Below are 20,283 nucleotides of genomic sequence, written 5' to 3'. Positions count from 1 at the left end.
TCGGTCGATGCGTCGTCGACTTTGGAAAGCAACCGTTTCGTGATGAGTGTGTGAGTGCTGACCACGTTTTGCGTCCATTGCTGCAATGGACGCGCTCTGACCCTCGTTGGCGTACAACAATTTGCCATACAATGAAACTACTGGAAGCGGCTCCAGTTCTGATGGAGGAGGCTTTTTGGATAGCGGAAGATAAAGTGTTTATTGTGTTGTACCTTTTGACTATAGCTTTAAGATGTATTGTATAGTGACCATGAATCCTCGGCTCTGTTAAGTTAATTCGGTTGAGCCTTATCAAATAAATTACTATACAAAAAAAAAAAAAAATCGCCTTGGATTTCAAATAACAATCAATTAAATAGAAAAAGTTTAAATATATTATCACATCATGAAGCGCTTTTTCAGAAGTAAGAGTATTTTTTTTCAAATTTCTTTCAACAGAGAAGTATTGTATGATGTCCTGATTTAGTATACGAATCTGTAGAGCTTTGTGGGATCTGATCATATCATTCGTTCGGGGCATAAGTTGTATTAGCTATATAATTAGATACATCTTCATCTTATCAAGTTGATCGACAATTATTCAGTCCTTCAGCTTTATTTTCTAATTATATCAGGATGATAAGAAATGATTCTGAGAACTACAACTGTGTTCCTACCCTGCTATTATCCTGAACAAATGTAAATCCTCTAACCTTGTCTACAACGTGAGTAATCGGTTACATCCCTACTAGACGTATTCATGACAATTTTGAAATGTTAATAAAAAAATGGTCGGCTCCGTAATGCTACCGCGATTGTGCCAAAAGGCCAATGAGCTCTGCACATCACTGAAAACCAACGATTCCTTAAACCCGACAACATAACGCTATTCTAATAAAATGACGCGATCGAGTACTATCAGTAGTGATATTCCACGTTCTCTGCTAGCAAAAAAATAAATACACTGAAGTCTTTTTTACACGGTTTTTTACGCAATTTTTTCACACGGTTTTTTACAAGGTTTTTCGCGATTTACTTTTTTAACGATTTCTCGACAACGATACAACCTTCGACTTGATTCCAATCACATTATCCGTTTCAAGCTATAGATAATCGAATGGCATACTTTAAAAAAATATCACAATTTTTGGTGTAAGTACACAAAATTTTAAAATATGTCTTTATGGACCATAGCATTGACGAGTGCACGGATGGATTTGAGTTCACTCACTCGACAAAAAGTGACACAACAGCGGGGCCCTGTTTACTAAAAATGAACACATATATGTTCATTTTTAGTAAACAGGGCCCCGCTGTTGTGTCACTTTTTGTCGAGTGAGTGAACTCAAATTCATCCGTGCACTCGTCAATGCTGTAATTACAAATGGCATGAAAATCAGATTTTTAAAAGACAGTTAAGCATGTGAAAAATCAAAATCTCGGTAGGTTTTTTGTACACGTTTTTTTAACACGGTACATATCCCCCGTGTAAAAAAGACCTGAGTGTAATTGGAAGGAGCCTGGGATTTAACCAAATATTCTTTGCTCATTACGCAAAAACGGTCGATACTAGGCCACCGAGCTCCTTACATCACAACTAGTCAATACGAACGACGATCATTAAAATCCGGCAACATGAAGTTATTCAATGAGGACGGGCCCGGCGTAGTGGTCAACCTCCATGCTTCTCACGCTAAGGATCTCGAGTTAAAAATCTCATTACAAAAAACTATTAAACAGAGTACCTATTTTTGGAAGTTTCTCCACGACCGTCATATGCGTGAGGAATATCTTGCATTTATTCAAATGACTTCAAAACCTTAATGAAAATCATTTGTTTTTCGGCTAACATGAAGTTTCAAATTTTGAAAATTTATCTTATTTAAACAGAGTTATCGTTCAAAACCAGTTTATCCAGTTTTATTGGTTATCACTTTTTGTGTTTCACTGACAAATCATATGTTGGCACCTGTGGCAACCAATTCCGCACGTTTCTGATTAACGCAGCTATGTTAATTTTCATGCGATGAGCGCTTGATATCAGATTTCTTTGTGGAATCAATGTAATTTTATTACGAAGGAAAGTGCCCATCTATAGCTTAGCTGAACATATGGAATTTTATGAGAAATATGAGTCGATAATTTATAAGCTTATTTTTAAGATTTCTTAAAGAGAAGATCCCCATTTCAAACAAAACGTTTTCAATATTCATTGAGCTAAACATAATTATCAAAAAGCATGATCCATAATTCATAATCAAAAAACGGCCACACTTCCATTCCATCACATCAGTCAGAAGTACATAAGTTCATGCTCAATTTATTCGTTTCAATGCCAACTATACCGCAGGTGGCGTTCGGTCGGCGGCAAAGAACAGGGAATATGCAGTAAATTGTATAATCCATGCAATTTCACCACCTTTCGGTGAACTGGGCAGCTGCGAAGGGAGCCGCGTATTTAGATAGCTATCAGAGCAGAACACAAATTATCAACGTCAAGTGAATTTTCGCATGTTGTTCTCCGAAATTAAATTTACCTACAAATACACACGCATCACGATCCAATATGATAGAGAACAGGTCTGACAATGCAAATCAGTTTGAGTGGCGAGTTTGATGTCACATCCATCGTTACATAAGACCAGCGGGAAAATGAAAAAGATGACAAATCTGCATTGCCGGACCTATTCTCCATGACATTGATCGCGATCAAGTGGTCGCCGTTGTTTCCTAATTGCAGTATGCTTGTGTGACCACGCGGACCGGCAAATTAATTATCGTTCTTAACGTCGTACGTGTCTCGTGCGACTATTTTCGATCCGCATTCAAAGAAAAGAGGGCAGCTTTCTCCCATGCTACATGCAGAAGAAAAAAAATGTCGCCACTAACCACGAGACGCAACACGCGAGAAAAACGGTGCACCACATTCAAAGTTCATACTAATCTTGTAAAGTAGGTTGCTGTCGGTGTGTTATTGTTTACCGGGCATTTTTGTTTATAATTAGAATTCTTTTCGCTCGTCAGCCGAGAGCGAAAGTCGCAAAGGTGTGGTGATTTATAGTTTTGTGAAGACATTTAGCTGCCTAAGAGGCAGTATTTTGTTGCTAGGCTTACATTTTTGCACTGACGTGGTAAACTGTAACCTTCAAACGGATCAACGTATTTAGGTGGAAGGTTTCTCTTTACCTAAGGTGTTCAAACATATGTGATAAAGGCATGTTTTTGCAAAATCTCCAATCTAATATATTCGACAAAATCACAAACCAACTTTACTTTCCTGGGTTTTTAATTGTCTCAATATTTTACCATGAGCATCCATCAAGTTAACAAAAGAAGTAAAAAGCAACTGATCAGTCCGAATCGTGCTCTCTTGCCGCGGATCTATTTGCTTTTTGCTGAAGGAAGTGTTACTACTACCTAAAGCTACAACAAATTTAAACAGCACTTTTCAGTGCTCAACCACAACCTGTAAAATTTCTACCTTTTCAACTCTTATTCCTCTTCGATCCTTGTTTGGACCCTACTCGAGGTAATCCTTCTTGGATATCTTTTTGGAAAATTCCTTCGATCCTTCAGATTCTTATAGTAATCTGCTTGGAAGTCGATTTGGACAAACAAAAATTACTACCGCCATGGCGCCAAAGCGCAAAAGAAAAGGGCAAACTCTTGATCCTCCTTCTGATGACATTAATTTGAGCAATCAATTTGATTTGCTCACGGGTGATGAGAATGATCCATCATCCAGGAAAAATTCTAGTAAACTTTCCCGGCTTAATGCCAAGAAGGAAAATATTCCCCCTATTGTTATAACCACTTCCAATTTCTATGCGAAGAGCACGGAACTTTTGAACATCGTGAAATTCAAGTTTTCACTGTAAATTGGCCGTCGGGGTGAATGCCGTGTATTGGCTGAAACCTTGGACGGATTCAAATGTCTTCTCAAGTATCTTACTGAGAAACAGCATATTTTTTTTACTTACGACACCAAAACTGAACGTGTGTCACAGGAGTGGAACTTCGGATCAGAAAGAGGCTCCACTAATCATTTGCGAAAACTAGCGCACTTTGCGGTAGAAGGCATCTTCTGCCTGCAGTTAAAATAGGCAGCATGCTATGATAGTGTGAGTGCACATAGAAAGCCCGTGTGGAACGCTACCACAAGGTTGTTATGAAAGGACTGCCCAGTGGTGAATCCCTGGATCATATCAAAGATGAACTGGCAATGGGGATGGGGTCACGCAACTAAAAATTGCTACATGCCAGCTAAATGCATGAATTGTGGTGATTCCTCTCATGCAAAGAACGACTGTCCTCCTTCACAGGAGATCCTAAGAAATTTAAATGTTCAAATTGTGGTGAAACTCGCAAAGCGATCCTACAGTCTCGTTCTAAGCGTTTCCACGTTCCCGACCAGGTGCAAATTCCTCTGCTGTTAACAACGGTCAGCGATGAACAAATTCTACATTCGTACCCGTCGGTACAAATATCACCCCTGCTTCAAATTTTCATCTATACCTACTCCCTTCGCTGCTAACAATGTTCAGCGAGTTCTAACGGAAATTTTGAAAATTTTGACTTAGGAAGCATTACTGCTCCTAAAATGGAATTTTTACAAAAATCATAAATTGACATGATTACTGATATCCAGAACAACATGTGAAAAGGGCATACAAGCTTTTTGTAAACAAACCTTTGAAGGCCCTTTTCTCACCAACCGAGGGTCGCCCACGCAAACCAGCAATATCATCGAGAAGGGGAAAGTGTCCGCTACCCGGTGATGTTAAAGGTTTGCGTTGGTGTCATATGGGTGGCGAGAAAAGGGCATAAGAAGGTTTGTTTACAAAAAGCTTGTATGCCCTTTTCACATGTTGTTCTGGATATGCTTAAATCTAACTCCTTGTTTGATGCTATTCAAACTGGAGTAAAATTTGCAAACAATATCATCATGACTTTAAAATTCAGTAATGGATTTTAAATCATTCAATATTTTAAATTGGAATGCTCGATCTCTTAAAGATAATGAAGACGAGCTATTTAACTTTTTGAGAGTTCATAACGTGCATATTGCCGTTATAACTGAAACGTTCCTTAAACCTGACCATAAGGTTAAGAGGGACGCAAATTATTTCATTTATAGAAATGATCGTCTTGATGGAGCCTGTGGTGGCGTTGCCATCATTGTTCATTGACGAATCAAACATAAAATTCTTTCTTCATTTGAAACCAAAATTTTTGAAACTTTGGGAGTTTCTGTTGAAACAAAATTTGTACAACTTACGTTTATAGCTGCCTATTTGCCATGTGAATTTCAGAAACTAAACCCGTCATAGGTCTAAATTCTTCATTATTGGTGATTTAATGCAAAACACGGCTCATGGAATAATTCTCAAAGCAATTCCAATGATAATATTCTGTTTGATGATTGTTCTGCAGGTTATTACACTATTCAATATCCAAACAGTCCAACATTCTTTTCTTCTGCAAGAAATCCCTCAACTATTGATTTGGTCTTAACTGATTCATGTCAACTATGTAGCCAATTGGTTACCCATGCTGACTTCGGTTCTGATCCAGTAACTTTTGAAATATCCCAAGAAATAATTTGTAATCCCAACAGTTCTATTTTCAATTACCATAGAGCTGATTGGGAGCAATATCGAACATTTATGGAATATAACTTCGATCCAAACATTCCTTTGCAAACCAAAGATGAAATTAATTATGCTCTTGAATCTCTGACTACTTCTATAGTTGAAGCAAGAGCTGCCTCAGTACCAAAATGCGAGGTTAAATTCGATTCAATTATAATAGACGACGATCTTCAGGTCTTGATCCGCCTTTAAAATGTCCATAGGAGACAATATCAAAGAACACGCGATCCTGCCATGAAAGTTATCTGGCTGGATTTGCAAAAACATATTAAAAAGCGATTCTCTGCCATGAGGAACAAAACTTTTGAAAATAATGTTCTAAGTTAGACCCGAGTTCCAAACCCTTTTGGAAACTCACAAAATTTTTGAAAAAACCTCAAAAGCCTATTCCAGCGCTTAAAGATGGTGGTAAAATTGTGATCACAAATTTGGAAAAAGCTCAGAAACTTGCTAAGCTATTCGAGAGTTCCCATAATTTCAGTTTGAGTCTTACTAGTCCTCTTGAGAATCAGGTTGCTCGGGATTATCTGAATATTTTCTCTCGGGAAAATATTTTTGATGATTCCTGGGGGACTGATTTGGGGCGAAGTAAGGTCTATAACTAAAAAGTTTCATAATATGAAAGCTCCGGGTGATGATGGAATTTTCTATATCCTCATCAAAAAACTCCTAGAGAGTACCTTGTCTTTCTTAGTAAAAATTATTTAACAGATGTTTCCATTTGGCATACTTTCCTGATAAATGGAAAAATGCAAAAGTTGTTCCAATTTTGAAAAGATTATTTTAAATAGAATGATGCTTCACATCAATACGAACTCAATTTTTGCAGATGAGCAGTTTGGATTTCGCCATGGATTCAACTACTCATCAACTCTTAAGAGTTACAAATTTAATTCGTTCAAATAAATCTGAAGGCTACTCAACTGGAGTTGCTCTTCTAGACATAGAAAAAGCATTCGACAGTGTTTGGCATGAAGGTTTGATTGCTAAATTGAAAAAGTTTAATTTTCCACTGAAATTAGTTCAAAATTTATTAACTGACAGAACTCTGCAGGTAAATTATCAAAATTCCAAATCTGATCGACTACCTGTTAGAGCCGGAGTTCCTCAGGGTAGCATTCTTGGGCCTATATTGAATAACATTTTCACTTCGGACCTCCCTGATTTGCCTCAGGGTTGCCACAAATCTTTGTTCGCTGATGACACAGGCATTTCCGCTAAAGGAAGAAGTCTTCGTGTTATTTGCAACAGACTGCAGAAAAGTTAAGATATTTTATCTTCTTATTTACAAAAATGGAAGATTTCTCCCAACGCTTCCAAAACTCAACTTATAATATTTCCACATAAGCCTAGAGCTTCCTTTTTGAAACCTAGTAGTAATCACATAGTCACTATGAACGGAGTTCCAATTTTCTGGTCAAACCAAGTGAAATATCTTGGATTAGTACTTGACCAAAAATTAACTTTTAAAGACAACATTGAGGGCATTCAAGCCAAATGTAACAAATATATAAAATGTTTGTATCCTCTTATAAACAGGAAATCCAAACTTTGCCTGACGAATAAACTTCTAATATTTAAACAAGTTTTTAGACCGGCCATGCTTTACGCTGTGCCAATATGGTCTAGTTGTTGTACTACCAGGAAAAAAGCACTTCAAAGGATGATTTTGAAGTGGCCTCCCTGGTACAGTACTACCGAGGTACATAGAATTTCGAATGTTGAGACTTTAGAACAAATGTCCAACAAAGTAATGAATAATTTCAGGCAAAAATCGTTGCAATCCTCAATTGCAATGATTAATTCTCTTTGTACTTAGATAAGATTTAGTTTTTAATTTAAAGATTACAATTGTTATACTGACAGGCAGGTTTAAAAAAACCTGTTTAAAATACTGAATTGCCAAGGCGGAAACAATGTAAAAACACTTAGATATATATCATAACAATTAAGGCTAGTGAGTTACTGTAGTAACTGGAGCACCTAGGTTAAAATGAAATGTAATTTATTTTGAATTTGGAACAAATAAAGAGTTAAAAAAAAGCAACTGATGAATGTCACTTTCGACATTCAGCTGCGCTCGTTTTACAGCAGTTGCTGCTTGGCTTACTTATTCAAGTGTGTTGGTTCATGAGTCCAACGGCTTCTGTCTAATTTTGTCAGCTTTGTTTGTAACTCGCACATATAGCGAATTCGTTTATTATTCAGTTCCAACCTGGATCGGGTATCAAGATTGGGTCTGCTTGTCTTCTGACAAACGTCAGCTTGCTCGTTTGTTTTTAAAACCCAGCTCAGATTGAGGTTTGCACTGACAAAAAGTTCGGTTTCGCACTGGGTTGCAACCCCGATAATAAACGAATTCGCTAACAGTCGCGTCTGCCGAGTTGAACTTGGAATGCGTAGGTATTGTTTTCGTCTTCTTTATCGTTTCGTTTTTTCTCATCACCGAAAACTGAGGCACATAAACTTGAGAATTCCATAAGAAATGACTTACACACTTAGTTTTTTTTCCTACCGAGCTCGGCTGTGCAAATCTCGGCAAGTTTCACTGAGATCTCAGCATAAGTGACATTTGATTGCTGAGTTTCGGATAATGCTTAGCTGAATCTCAGCAAACAAATGAAATGTTTGCTGAGATCTCCGTTAAACCTTTTTTTGGCTGAGATTTGCACAGCCGAGCTCGGCAGAAAAAACTAAGTGTGTATGATTATCGTACTACATTAGGTGGTTCTTGTACGCCTTTAGCCTATCCGATTTCCCAAGCGTTGATGGACGTGAGCAAAAAACACGGGCGCAATAATCTGAACGCTGAAGGTGAGAATCCAGTCTGATAAGCGGCCAACACTAGGGACATTAACCCTATAATTTAAGTGACCATATATTAATGATTATTGGGTTTTCCCGGTTCTTTCGTTGAATACTGATTTGATATGAGCAGTTCCACTTCAAATGACGAATCAATCCACCGCAAAGTTTTCAGATTTGCGTGAATAAAATTTGCAATAAAATTCAAAATGGAGAATCTTGAAATAAAATTAAAAATTTGCAATAAATCATAACTCTAAAAATTAATTTCCAATCGAAAAGACATCTAAGATCAAGATTTAAGAAATATATATTCACATTGTTTTTCAATGTATCATCGGTATTAGAATATTTTAACAGAATTAAATTAATAAAGAGATCTTAAGAGGTGTTAGATTGATGATTCAAATCATATTCATCAGGGTACACTTACATAATGCCCACAGAACGCACGAAGATTGTGATTTAATCGTTTTTCTGAGGTTATTGAGGAGTTATTGCAAATTTTAAAAGTAAGTGTTCGATGGCTTTCCTCAGCTGTTTTCACAATGTAAGAATAGTAAAGAAGTCGAACTACTAAAAAATGAGTAAAATCGAAGCGACCTTTGATTACTTTTTTATCCCGTGTTGAGTGAGTAAGTTTGACATATCGGCAGTTTATTTTTATGATTCATAATTTTATAGAAGTTTAACGAAGCTTATTCAATGAAGTAAATAATTATTCCGGAACAAAGCAACAACGATTGTCTACGCAATAATGTATTAATTAAATGCACAAACGCATCTTGCGCTGCACAGATTTTCCGCTCTAGATGATTACACAACCCGCCTGTGTCTGGCGATCAATACACGACGCGACATACCTCTGCTATACTATTACCACCCTTAGCACCCTACCCCCCCCCCCCCCCCCCACTCCCACATGCAATGTCCACTCTTCCCTACAGTTCATTTATTATTATCTCTTGGCAAAGATCCGACCCCAGCTGGTCTGGTGCATCTTCCTTCTGACTACAATACCTACAATGTCGATTGCTGTCTCTTGGGGGATGTGATGAATATTTAAGTAGATGAGTAGTGATTTGATTTGAAAACAAGCTAGGTAAATGGGATGACAAATCTGTGACTCTATGAAGGCCTGGTAAGAATCAAGTATATTTTTTAGGAAAATATCTAATCTGATCTAGGTGATAAGAGCTTGAGGAGGGTAGACAAATTGGAAAAACTAAAAACATTTACCTTCATGTTGTTTTCGACGAGGAACTCGGACGAGCACAGCACGTACACAAAATAGGCCCGGATCAGCTCGAGGGTGGTTTTGCTCTTGAACGCCGCATTCGGATCATTGAAGCTGACGTCCAGCGGATCGCGCTGCGGCGAGCTGGGATTGTCCTGCTGCTGTTGTTGCTGTTTGGCGACATGGACACTACTTGGACTGGCAGTTGCCGTCACCGATCGGAACCGTCGCTGGTGAAGTTGCCCTCCGGCCAAGACCTGGCTAAGATAGGTCAGTGAAGCCTGATACTGATTGACGCTTAGTGCATCACTAAATGGGATACCACGTTGCGAGCTTGAAACCGGGATACTACCGCTGACCACAGATGACGTGGAGGACACTTTTCGCGAGACCAGACTATTGCACCGAGCGACCGAACGCAGAAACGCCATTACACAACTACCGAATATGTACCGCCGACCGTCAGAAAAGAGGTCCTGTCTCACTGCGTTTGACGTTCGGTTTCGAAAGAAACTCGTGGAGAGCGGTGAACAGATAGAGCTTTGGATGACGACGACAACGACGATGGTCAACAAGGGGGGAAACGGATGGAACTGCTGTTCAGCAAAGGGCCAGCACCAATACACTCGCACGAAACCGAAGACCGTCTTTCTTCTTCCCCACACGCGGACTCCGGGGGTGAACAATTTTTGCTAAAACCTGACTGCTGTTCTCTTCTTGCACACACGAGAACGATTCTTCACATTACACAACGAAAATTCAGCGAAATTACGTAAACACTTTTTCCTCTGCTGTCACTTGATTGACCACCTTTGGGACCACAAGCGGTAACCCACGACTTCGATATGAACGATTTTCACACTTCAAAAGCTATCTTTGGTCCAGGAAACTCCGGAAAATGAAAAATCAAATGCGTAAAATGACAGCAGACACAATGTTAATTGACACCGAAGTGATGGAAAAAAATCCGGATTTTCCGCCCTCCTCTACTGGTAAAGGACCCGGTTGCAGGCGGATTTGCTGACTGAACCGGTTCTTTTTGCGATTTTCTGGCAAACAAATTTGGGAATTTTCACTATTATGCACAAACACGGGCACTGACACAGCACAGCACAGGACACTCGAAATGTTGGCTCTGAAAAACGCTCCGTACACGACCGCGGATCTACAGACAGTGAGCGCGACGGCGGCCAGCAAATTTTCATTTCGCTCAGCTGCCTGCAATCCCCATCGCCATCATATCCAAATTCAACAACCCCGCTGCAAGCGAGTGACCAGCGATGGAGAGAGAATTTGAGTGAGTGCCTTTTCTGCAACGGCGAGAGCCGGAGAGGTGCGAAATTTCGAGTGCGTTAGCACGTGAGACCGGCTTTTGTTGAAAGTTGAGAGAATGAGTGCAGACCACGTGCTTTTCTTATGGGTAGGTAAGTCATTTCCTCGGAATTTTTTCAATATTTTCTTGATGGTAATTGGTGCGTTTCTCCTAGAATTCATTAATGACTGCAAAGATAGCTTCAACGGATTTCGGTCAGAACAGAAGGTAAAAGGTAACATCATATTTTTTGTAATCCACGCCCTACGGTTGGCCTTTTAGATAGGTACTTGAGCAAACTTGGTACAGTTTAGTGGGAAATTTAACACGTTAGTTTACCTGCATGCATGCATTATTGTTTTACGATTTGTTTTATGATCATTATTCACCTGTTTACACATCAACTACTGGCAAATCGTCCTACAATTGAACGTAAACAGCCAAATGATTGGATTCCTTGCAAATTGTCTGCAAATTTAACCCCTTTTTTCATCTATTGGTGATGTAACATATATGTAGTAGGCTGCATATGGCAAAAGAAACACGATGTGTGGTTTCAGGGCGGGGCAATTTGAAAGTATGATCAATTACTCTAAGACTGTTTACAACTACCTATTTTCAAAAGAATTTTAGCTAATGAATTTTATAGTTTTCCTTTAACATATGGGTCATTCCATCTGAAGTGACCACGGAAATGTATCGACCCTCTACCTGAGTCTACTTATTTTAGACCAAAGCTAAAAAAAATCCAAAGTTTTGTGCCCCAAACACCAATTTTCATTTTACATATCTCTGAAACCAATAAAGATACAAACAACATTGGGTACCCTTTTTTAAGTATTTTAAACTTACAATCAAATTTTGTGATCATAATTTCACTACAGTGTTGCCAACAATGCGATTTTATCATTTGAAAACTTTGCAAATATCTCAAAATTACGGAAAACATCAAGGGAAAAAACAAAAATCAGTATGAAGCAAGCAAGCGAGGCACCGGTCATTGATTATGATTTTTTGTTCTAAAACTTAGCTATGAAAATAGTATAAATCACCTACCCTCTAGCATGACCATCGTGCCACAGTCCAGTTTGGACCGTAGTTCCCGGGGTAGTTCCTCCATTTTCCTGCTGTGCTTCACTGAAAATTTTACGCTTAGCTATATATATATACAAATGGCGTGCGTCAACAAAGCAGGATGTAGCAAAGCTTGAAGTTTTTTTTACCCATTAGTGAGTATGAAAATACAAATTTTTTGGCTGGTACTACATTCTTAAAATGTGTATTTTTTTCACACATTTTAAGATCTCCAAATTTACACATTTTTTGACAGCTGCATATAAATATAAAACATGTGTACTTTTTTTTACTCATTTATGTGTCTACGCTGGTTACCGTGTATTTGCTTTTTACTGAAGGAAGTGTTACTAGGGTACAGAACTACTTCGGCCTAATCGCCCATTTTGAGCCTATCGAGCAGAAAACTTCAAATAAATCCATGATTTCAGAGTTAACAAGTCAATTATTTGGTACGATATTTTAGTTAACACGTCTTCGGAGTGTTAACTAAAGTAGCCTCCGGTAAAATGTGTAACGACATGTGTGTAAATTGGCAATGTTTGAAAAATCATTTCACAGCAATTTATCGATAGATTTTATATCTATTGATACCAAATGAATCTTAAAAGTATTTTGTTTCGAATGAAATTCGTCAGCAAATAGTTGAGCTATGATTTTTCAAACATTGCAAGTTGCACATTTTACCGAAGCGTGTTCAGAGTTTTAATAAGATACGGAACGAAGTCAATGAGAACGCGTGATATATAGGTTTTCACCCATTATTCCCAAAAACAAAAGAAGCGCTCCGACCGAATCAAATTTTATCTTCATCCGATAGGCCGAAGTGAATTTATTAGCGTTTCAATGCGTTAGGCCGAGTTTGGCGTCAAGAAGCAGTGTTAGACTTTTTACAATATCTCAAGGATTGGTTTTTGTTTATCAAATCTTACGGTACATACGGCAAGGTAAATAAATTTGGAAGCCATCAGTAATAATAACATTCCGTTTACCGTTTACCAATATACCTGTAAATTTTCTACCTTGTTTGACTCTTATTCCTCTTCGATCCTTATATGGACCCTACCCGAGGTAATCCTTCTTGGTTATCGATTTGGAAAATTCCTCTTCGATCCTTCAGATTCTTATAGTAATCTGCTTCGAGGTCGATTTGGATAAAAGTTTTACTGCCGCCATGGCACCTAAGCGCAAAAGAAAGGGACAATCTCTTGATCCCCCTTCTGATTAAATTAATTTGAGCAATCCATTTTATTTGCCCACGGATGATGAGCATGATCCATCATCCAGGAAAAATTCTAGTAAACTTTCCCGGCTTAATTCCAAGAAGGAAAAGATTCCCCCTATTGTGATAACCACTTCCAATTGGGATGCTCTTCGCACGGAACTTTTGAACCTCGTGAAATTTAAGTTTTCACTGCAAATTGGCCGTCGGGGTGAATGCCGTTTATTGGCTGAAACCTGGACAGATTCAAATGTCTTCTCAAGTATCTTACTCAGAAGCAGCATATTTTTTTACTTACGACACCAAAACTGAACGTGTGTTCAAGGTTGACATGAAAGGACTGCCCAGTGGTGAATCCCTGGTTCAGATCAAAGATGAACTGGCAAAAACTGGCAAAAGTTGTGCCAGTCCAAGTAATCAAAATGAAAATGAAATCTCGTCCTGGCGATTCGCGCAACGGGATTTCTAATGATTTTTATTTAGTTCACTTCAAGTCTAGTGAACTAAACAACCCTCAGGCCTTAGGAAAAGCTAGCCTTATGCTCCATGTCCGAGTGAAGTGGGAACACTTCAGGAAGACTGGAGGAAATTTCTCACCCAGTGCCGTAAGTGCCAGGGATGGGGTCACGGAACTAGAAATTGCTACATGCCAGCTAAATGCATGAATTGTGGTGATTCCTCTCATGCAAAGGACGACTGTCTTGTGAAGGAAGATCCTAAGAAATTTAAATGTTCAAATTGAGGTGAAAACCATAAATCTAATTTTTGGGAATGTAAGACTCGCAAAGCGATCCTACAATCTCTTTCTAAGCGATAGATAGGAAACGCTCCACGTTTCCGGACAGGTACAAATTCATCTCCTGTTAACAACGATCAGCGAGAAACAAATTCTACATTCGTACCCGTAGGTACAAATATCACCCCTGCTTCAAATTTTTCATCTATACCTGGTCATCTCGCTGCTAACAATGTTCAGCGATTAAATGGAGCTACCATGCTGCTATTGTAGCTGGTAGAAATCAAATTACTAGCCAACGTAACTCTAACGGAAATCTGGAAATTTTGACTTAGGAAGCATTACTGCTCCTAAAATGGAATTTTTACAGAAATCATAAATTGACATGATTACTGATATGCTTAAATCTAACTCCATGTTTGATGCTATTCAAACTGGAGTAAAATTTGCAAACAATATCATCATGACTTTAAAATTCAGTAATGGATTTTAAATCATTCAATATTTTAAATTGGAATGCTCGATCTCTTAAAGATAATGAAGGCGAGCTATTTAACTTTTTGAGAGTTCATATAACGTGCATATTGCCGTTATAACTGAAACGTTCCTTAAACCTGACCATAAGGTTAAGAGGGACGCAAATTATTTCATTTATAGAAATGATCGTCTTGATGGAGCTTGTGGTGGCGTTGTCATCATTGTTCATAGAGAAATCAAATATAAAATTCTTTCTTCATTTGAAACCAAAGCTTTTGAAACATGGTTCTGTTGAAAAAAAAAAATTGGATAACTTACGTTTATAGCTGCCTATTTGCCATTCCAATGCGTAGGCCAGCAAAATAATTTTCTCAAGGGTGACCTACAGAAGCTTACCCGTCATAGGTCTAAATTCTTCATTATTGGTGATTTTAATGCAAAACACCGCTTATGGAATAATGCTCAAAGCAATTCCAATGGTGATATTCTGTTTGATGATTGTTCTGCAGGTTATTACACTATTCAATATCCAAACAACCCAACATGCTTTTTTTCTGCAAGAAATCCCTCAACTATTGATTTGGTTTTAACTGATTCATGTCAACTTTGTAGCCAATTGGTTACCCATGATGACTTCGGTTCTGATTACCTTCCAGTAACTTTTGAAATATCCCAAGAAATAATTTCTAATCCCAACAGCGCAGCCCAAGGCTGAAAGCCTCCCTAATAAAGATAAATAATAATAATAATAATCCCAACAGCTCTACTTTCAATTACCATAGAGCTGATTGGGAGCAATTTCGAGCTGCCTCAGTACCAAAATGCGAGGTTAAATTCGTATCAAGTATAATAGACGACGATCTTCAGCTCTTGATCCGTCTTAAAAATGTCCGAAAGGAGACCATATCAAAGAACACGTGATCCTGCCAGGAAAGTTATCTGGCGAAATTTGCAAAAACAAATTAAAAAGCGATTCTCTGCCCTGATGAACAAAACTTTTGAAAATAATGTTTCTAAATTAGACCCGAGTTCCAAACCCTTTTGGTAAAATGTGGGTTGTGCTTAGTAACTGGGATGGAAATTAGATCAAAAACCCTACGGGTTCAAATTTTAGATTAATTTCAAAAGTATCTTGTTACTTGAAGGCTAAAAGATTCGTGAAATTAATTTTGATATTAAATATAGTTAATGAAATATTTTCAATGTAAAATAGGAGCTCATGTGTGTATTTGTGTCACTCTCAGCGAATCTAAACACATAAAGCAACCCCCGATACAGACAAAACGGTTGCTACGACCACCATGACAAACTCGTTCTGTAACATAGCTCGATCGGAGTAGAAGAAGGATAATAATATATTGCTTGCCTGCTATGTTGCAATATTCGGCTTTCCAACAATTTTTCCTTCTACCTCCCTGAGTGAGTTGTGTCACACGGGCTGCTTGTCATGTAATAAAAGGACGAAGATTGTATCATTATTGCTTTCCACTTCTGACATAGCGTTATCGTTCGGTTCGTTGATCGCTTGTCATTTTGTCATTTAAAAACATTTTTGATTCCTTGGTACCTCTATCACTCACCCAGCTGGGAGCTTTGAACAAATAGAACTGCGAAAAGTTTGATCAAATCTAATGCTCCGTAATGGTGTGTTATACTTTTCGAGATAATGACGACAAAATGCGCCAAAAAATTTCTTCCTGTGTATAAATAACGTAAACGTAAATCGCTACCAATTCTACAATACAGCATCTGCTATACGTCCAGACCTCTCAAAAGAATCGATACGAAAGAATAGATCGATCTCCCTCTCGCACATCTGCATCGAAGAACAATATAGTGGTTGGCTTCACCAAGTAGTGGCATAGTGGCACAAAATTTAATAATTGCCAAAAAGGGGATGTAGTAGCCCGCCGAAATACAACACCAATAAAAGGGCTCCCCTAATAAAAATTGTATGGTTAATTTGCTTAACGACGTGTTCTGGGTATCATCCAAACCATTTATGGAATAGTTCAATGATTTGGGTTATCGTTTGTTTATGGTTATTTTTTATTAGGGTCGGCTCGGCCATAGACGGACACATCAATGGGAGTAACTGTCCGGCAAGGTAGGACGCATTACAGGTTGCAAACACATTTGAAAGGTAACATGCACAATGCAGTTTCTTTGCATACATCTTGAGGCCATCATCTCTGGAGTTGGAAGAGTACTCCGTTCGGGTCATTTCAAGTACCTCCATACCCACAATCGAACGACAGGAGGTCGTCATCAGGTAATCGGCTAACTTGTCTAGTGAGACCCCACAGTGTTGCTTATACAGCCTTGCTTGCAGTGCACATAATCTGCAAGGTCCGATCAGGTGGGACGGATGAGAGTGAAACGCAAATCGGAAAAGGCCTTCATCAGGTAAAGTCTATCACCAACAACATCTGATGACGTCATGGATCGACTAACGCTGTGTTGCCTCGTCAGAGGACCTTTTATTATAGCTTTAACTCCAACGAATGGAGATAGAAGGATCAAGTCTTCAGTATACTTACATATTTGATTGTTTAGTGCAACTTTCAACAGTATACCAACATTCTATATCGAAGCGAATTAATTTTCTCCTAAACTAAATTTATTGTTTATTGGATTGGCAATATTCATGAGGAAAAACTGTGGTTGCCTTAGAATGAGACTGTTAACATTATTCAAAGACACATAACTATGAAAATTCTTCGAAAAGATTTAATTATTTGAATGTGTGATTTTGATACTTTTCCAAAGAATTTTATTTAATTTTTATTCGACTTTTAGATCTGCACGCATAGAAATGATTACCGACTTCGATAATTTTTATCATACTTTAAACAGCGGTACGTTCAGTCGGTAGTAATTTCTAAGTATGTAAAAAGGCATTTATTGAGTAATTAAAATTGACCACTTTGTCAAGCAGTTTTGGCGTGACTTTCTACCAGCGATTTCACAATACTGGACCAACTAATTTCTATTTTTTTATGAAACACACAAATGTTGGCTACTTTTCTCGCGGTTCTAGAAGAAAAAATCTCAAAATAATGTTTTATTTCAAAGTTTGAGTGGTAGAAAACGTCATTGCCTGAGAAGGGACATACATACATGAATTCAATTAACCACTTCATTCGAGCAAGTGGTTAATTGAATTCATGTATGTATGTCCCTTCTCAGGCAGAGATCTTGGAATATGTTCGAAAGCTCAGAGTGTTGAGAATGGATTCGAGCAGTTTAAAATGACGTTTCTTACCACTCGTGCCACTCTGCCGTAGAACAATATTTATAATTTTATCTTCTAGAACCTTGCCAAAATGAGGTCGTATGTAAGCTATCCTTAAAAATTCAGCAAACAGCTGCCTCTTTTCCCCTTAAATCTCTGGTAGAAGGTCACCCCAAAACTGTTCGACTATATGAAAAAGAATACTCTATGTTTAGTCTTTCACTTTACAAAAATTGGCCTAGTGAATTTCTGCCTAATGACCCATTAGGCCTAATGGCTATGCACCGCCGAAAAAGCAGTACGGAAATTGCTTCTGGCCATCACTTTCTAATCGGTGAGATCAACTTTCGCATTGCGTGGATTCAGTGGTGGGAGGAGAGACTCAGGTGGTGATTCAACACATGGCAACTAGAAGATCTATCGTTCGCAGAAGAACTTGAGACCTGAGTCGTGAATGTTCCAGAAGGTGGCAGAGAGATAGTCGAGTTTCGGGATTTTAAACTCGAACCCCAACCAAGCAAGAACCCATCAGTAGACTCTTATGGATGGGACATCCAAGTTTTGGTATTACGTAAACCATATTTTCTGAACAAAACATGTAACTTTTAGTCGAGCTTTTAGTGCACAGTGTAAAATTCAGGTATAGTTTATAATCGATTCTAAAGCCTAGTATACAGATCGAAGCGAAACGAAAATTGAAGCACGAGAAAAATCATGAAATTTCGCTAGCGAAAAAGGTTGTGAAAAAATGTTTGTGGAACATTTTCCAGTTTCCTTTTTTCGCAGTGTACAGTTCATGTGAAACGAAATTGATCAGTTTACACCTCCGGTGAAGTGAAAATCTGACAGATACGCTCTTTCTCGAAACGTCAACTTTTCGCTTAGCTGCATGCGCGAAAAAAAAAAAAAATAAACGTAAGCGAAAAAGATACGATCCACAAAATTAGATTTCGCTGTTTACAGTTCAAAGCGAAGCGAAATATTTGCCAATTGCGTTTGTCACGCAGGTGAAAAATGTAGTATTTTGTATGAGATTTTCGCTTCGCTTCGATCTCTATACAGGCCTTAATGGAGAACTCATTTCTGTAAAAAAAAATCCATATGGGACTGTTATGCTTTTATGGGCATTATACGTTACACATAGTTTCGGAAGTAATGCGCTGTATGTTGAGACTAGATGAGACTCACCCTAGTGGCTCAACCAAGACTCTAGCTCAGTAGCATGAGACCCCTAAACTGTGTCACAGGGCCGGCATGCTACTGGGTAATTCGGAGGGGTACGCGGAACAAACTGTGCAGAAACTGTGGGATTTCTTAAGTGATGGTGAAATTAATTGGAAGCTAAAGTGTGGGTGGAAAAAGTCTAGAAGTTTATTCAAATGGAATTATGGTGCGGATGGTTTTATTGGGCTATTATGGGGTGTGTTCTATGGGTTTCTGCTTCCTTGGTACATACCGTTGGTGTTTGCTGGACGATAGCGAGCGCTCGATGGTGGTGATTGTATTGGGCAGCTGTTGTTTGACGGCGATGGCAGTCCGTGGCTGGATCACTCCGTCGACAATGGCGGATCGGTGTCTTCAACTGGTCTGTAAGATGGCGCCTGGTGACTGGAGCTGTGGTCACTACAATGGCTTGGGTTTGCGCGTTGCGATGGCGGTTCGCAACCAGGGAATGTAGCAATCCCTGTGCTGCTGCCGAAGTAGCCTTTTCGGTGCCAACGGCGTCTCCCTTAGTTGGCGAATATCAGCTGACCGTGATAAGGCCACCTTGGTCGAGCCGAGAATGGTCTTCCTCCTTAACAATTAGGACTTCCGAGTCCGAGGATGCTCTCCTTTCTGGCAATTATTAAGCCGGAGAGTTGAAAGTCCTTGACATTTAGACCAAGACAGTCGAGACTGACTTGGTCGAAAAGTGCCGATCGTGAGGATATCCGTGGAATAAATCGAAAAGGTCCTAAAGGACAAATGGTTGTTTAAAACCAAGCCAAAATCAGATTTGGTAAAATTAAGTCACCTGAACATAAAACGGTCATTCACTGTACTTTGGTTCACTTTTGTACTCCACTCACATCTTCTAGGCACAACAGCCGGTTTACTTCTGGGCAATGGTTGACCATCCCAGCTATCAAAAGCACTCTTTTTCCCATCCAGTTTTCAATTCGTTCCTTATTTCCTCCATGTTCCTTCCTTGTAGCTTATCACCATCCATCCATATCATCTCCTTCGCCTATTGAGTTTTTCTACCACAGTTGATCATAACACGTTTTCGATCCTGTCACACCCAATTAAGTTTATAAACAAATATCAATTTCAAACTACCTAATAACACAAATTTATACATTTTTCAATAACAGCAATTTTACCTACAATCCTACTAATCCTACTAACACAACACTGACACTAAACAAACACTACAGTTTCCTAAAATAACATGCACAAATTAAAACCTAGGACATTGTAACTAAACGGTTACATTGTATAACGTGCAGAACGAGCGTAAAATCTATTGTGACTAGTGAAATTTTCCGGTTTACAACCATTTACAACTGTACCGA

At 38.6% G+C, this 20,283-nt stretch overlaps 1 protein-coding gene across 4 annotated transcripts in view; it reads right to left on the bottom strand.

Annotated features, from left to right (window-relative positions):
* Window positions 1–10,860, bottom strand: part of slgA (proline dehydrogenase slgA) — a 74,903-nt gene extending 64,043 nt beyond the window's left edge. For 2 of the 4 annotated variants that reach the window (XM_065231190.1, XM_065231191.1), the window contains exon 1: window positions 9,675–10,857. In XM_065231190.1, the coding sequence (XP_065087262.1) occupies window positions 9,675–10,103 (429 nt within the window). In that variant the 5' untranslated portion in view covers window positions 10,104–10,857. Of the gene's footprint in view, window positions 1–9,674 lie in introns of all 4 variants that reach the window. The other 2 variants (XM_065231192.1, XM_065231193.1) reach the window with 2 other exon arrangements.
* Between the last annotated feature and the right edge of the window lie 9,423 nt (window positions 10,861–20,283).

This window comes from Ochlerotatus camptorhynchus, unplaced genomic scaffold (genome assembly GCF_037179485.1).
Source record: "Ochlerotatus camptorhynchus isolate MF236.1 unplaced genomic scaffold, CSIRO-AGI_Acam_v1.1 ptg000344l, whole genome shotgun sequence".
Classification (NCBI taxonomy): domain Eukaryota; kingdom Metazoa; phylum Arthropoda; class Insecta; order Diptera; family Culicidae; genus Ochlerotatus; species Ochlerotatus camptorhynchus.
Note: the sequence above shows the minus strand (reverse complement) of the source record. Positions and strands in the feature narration are given on the sequence as shown.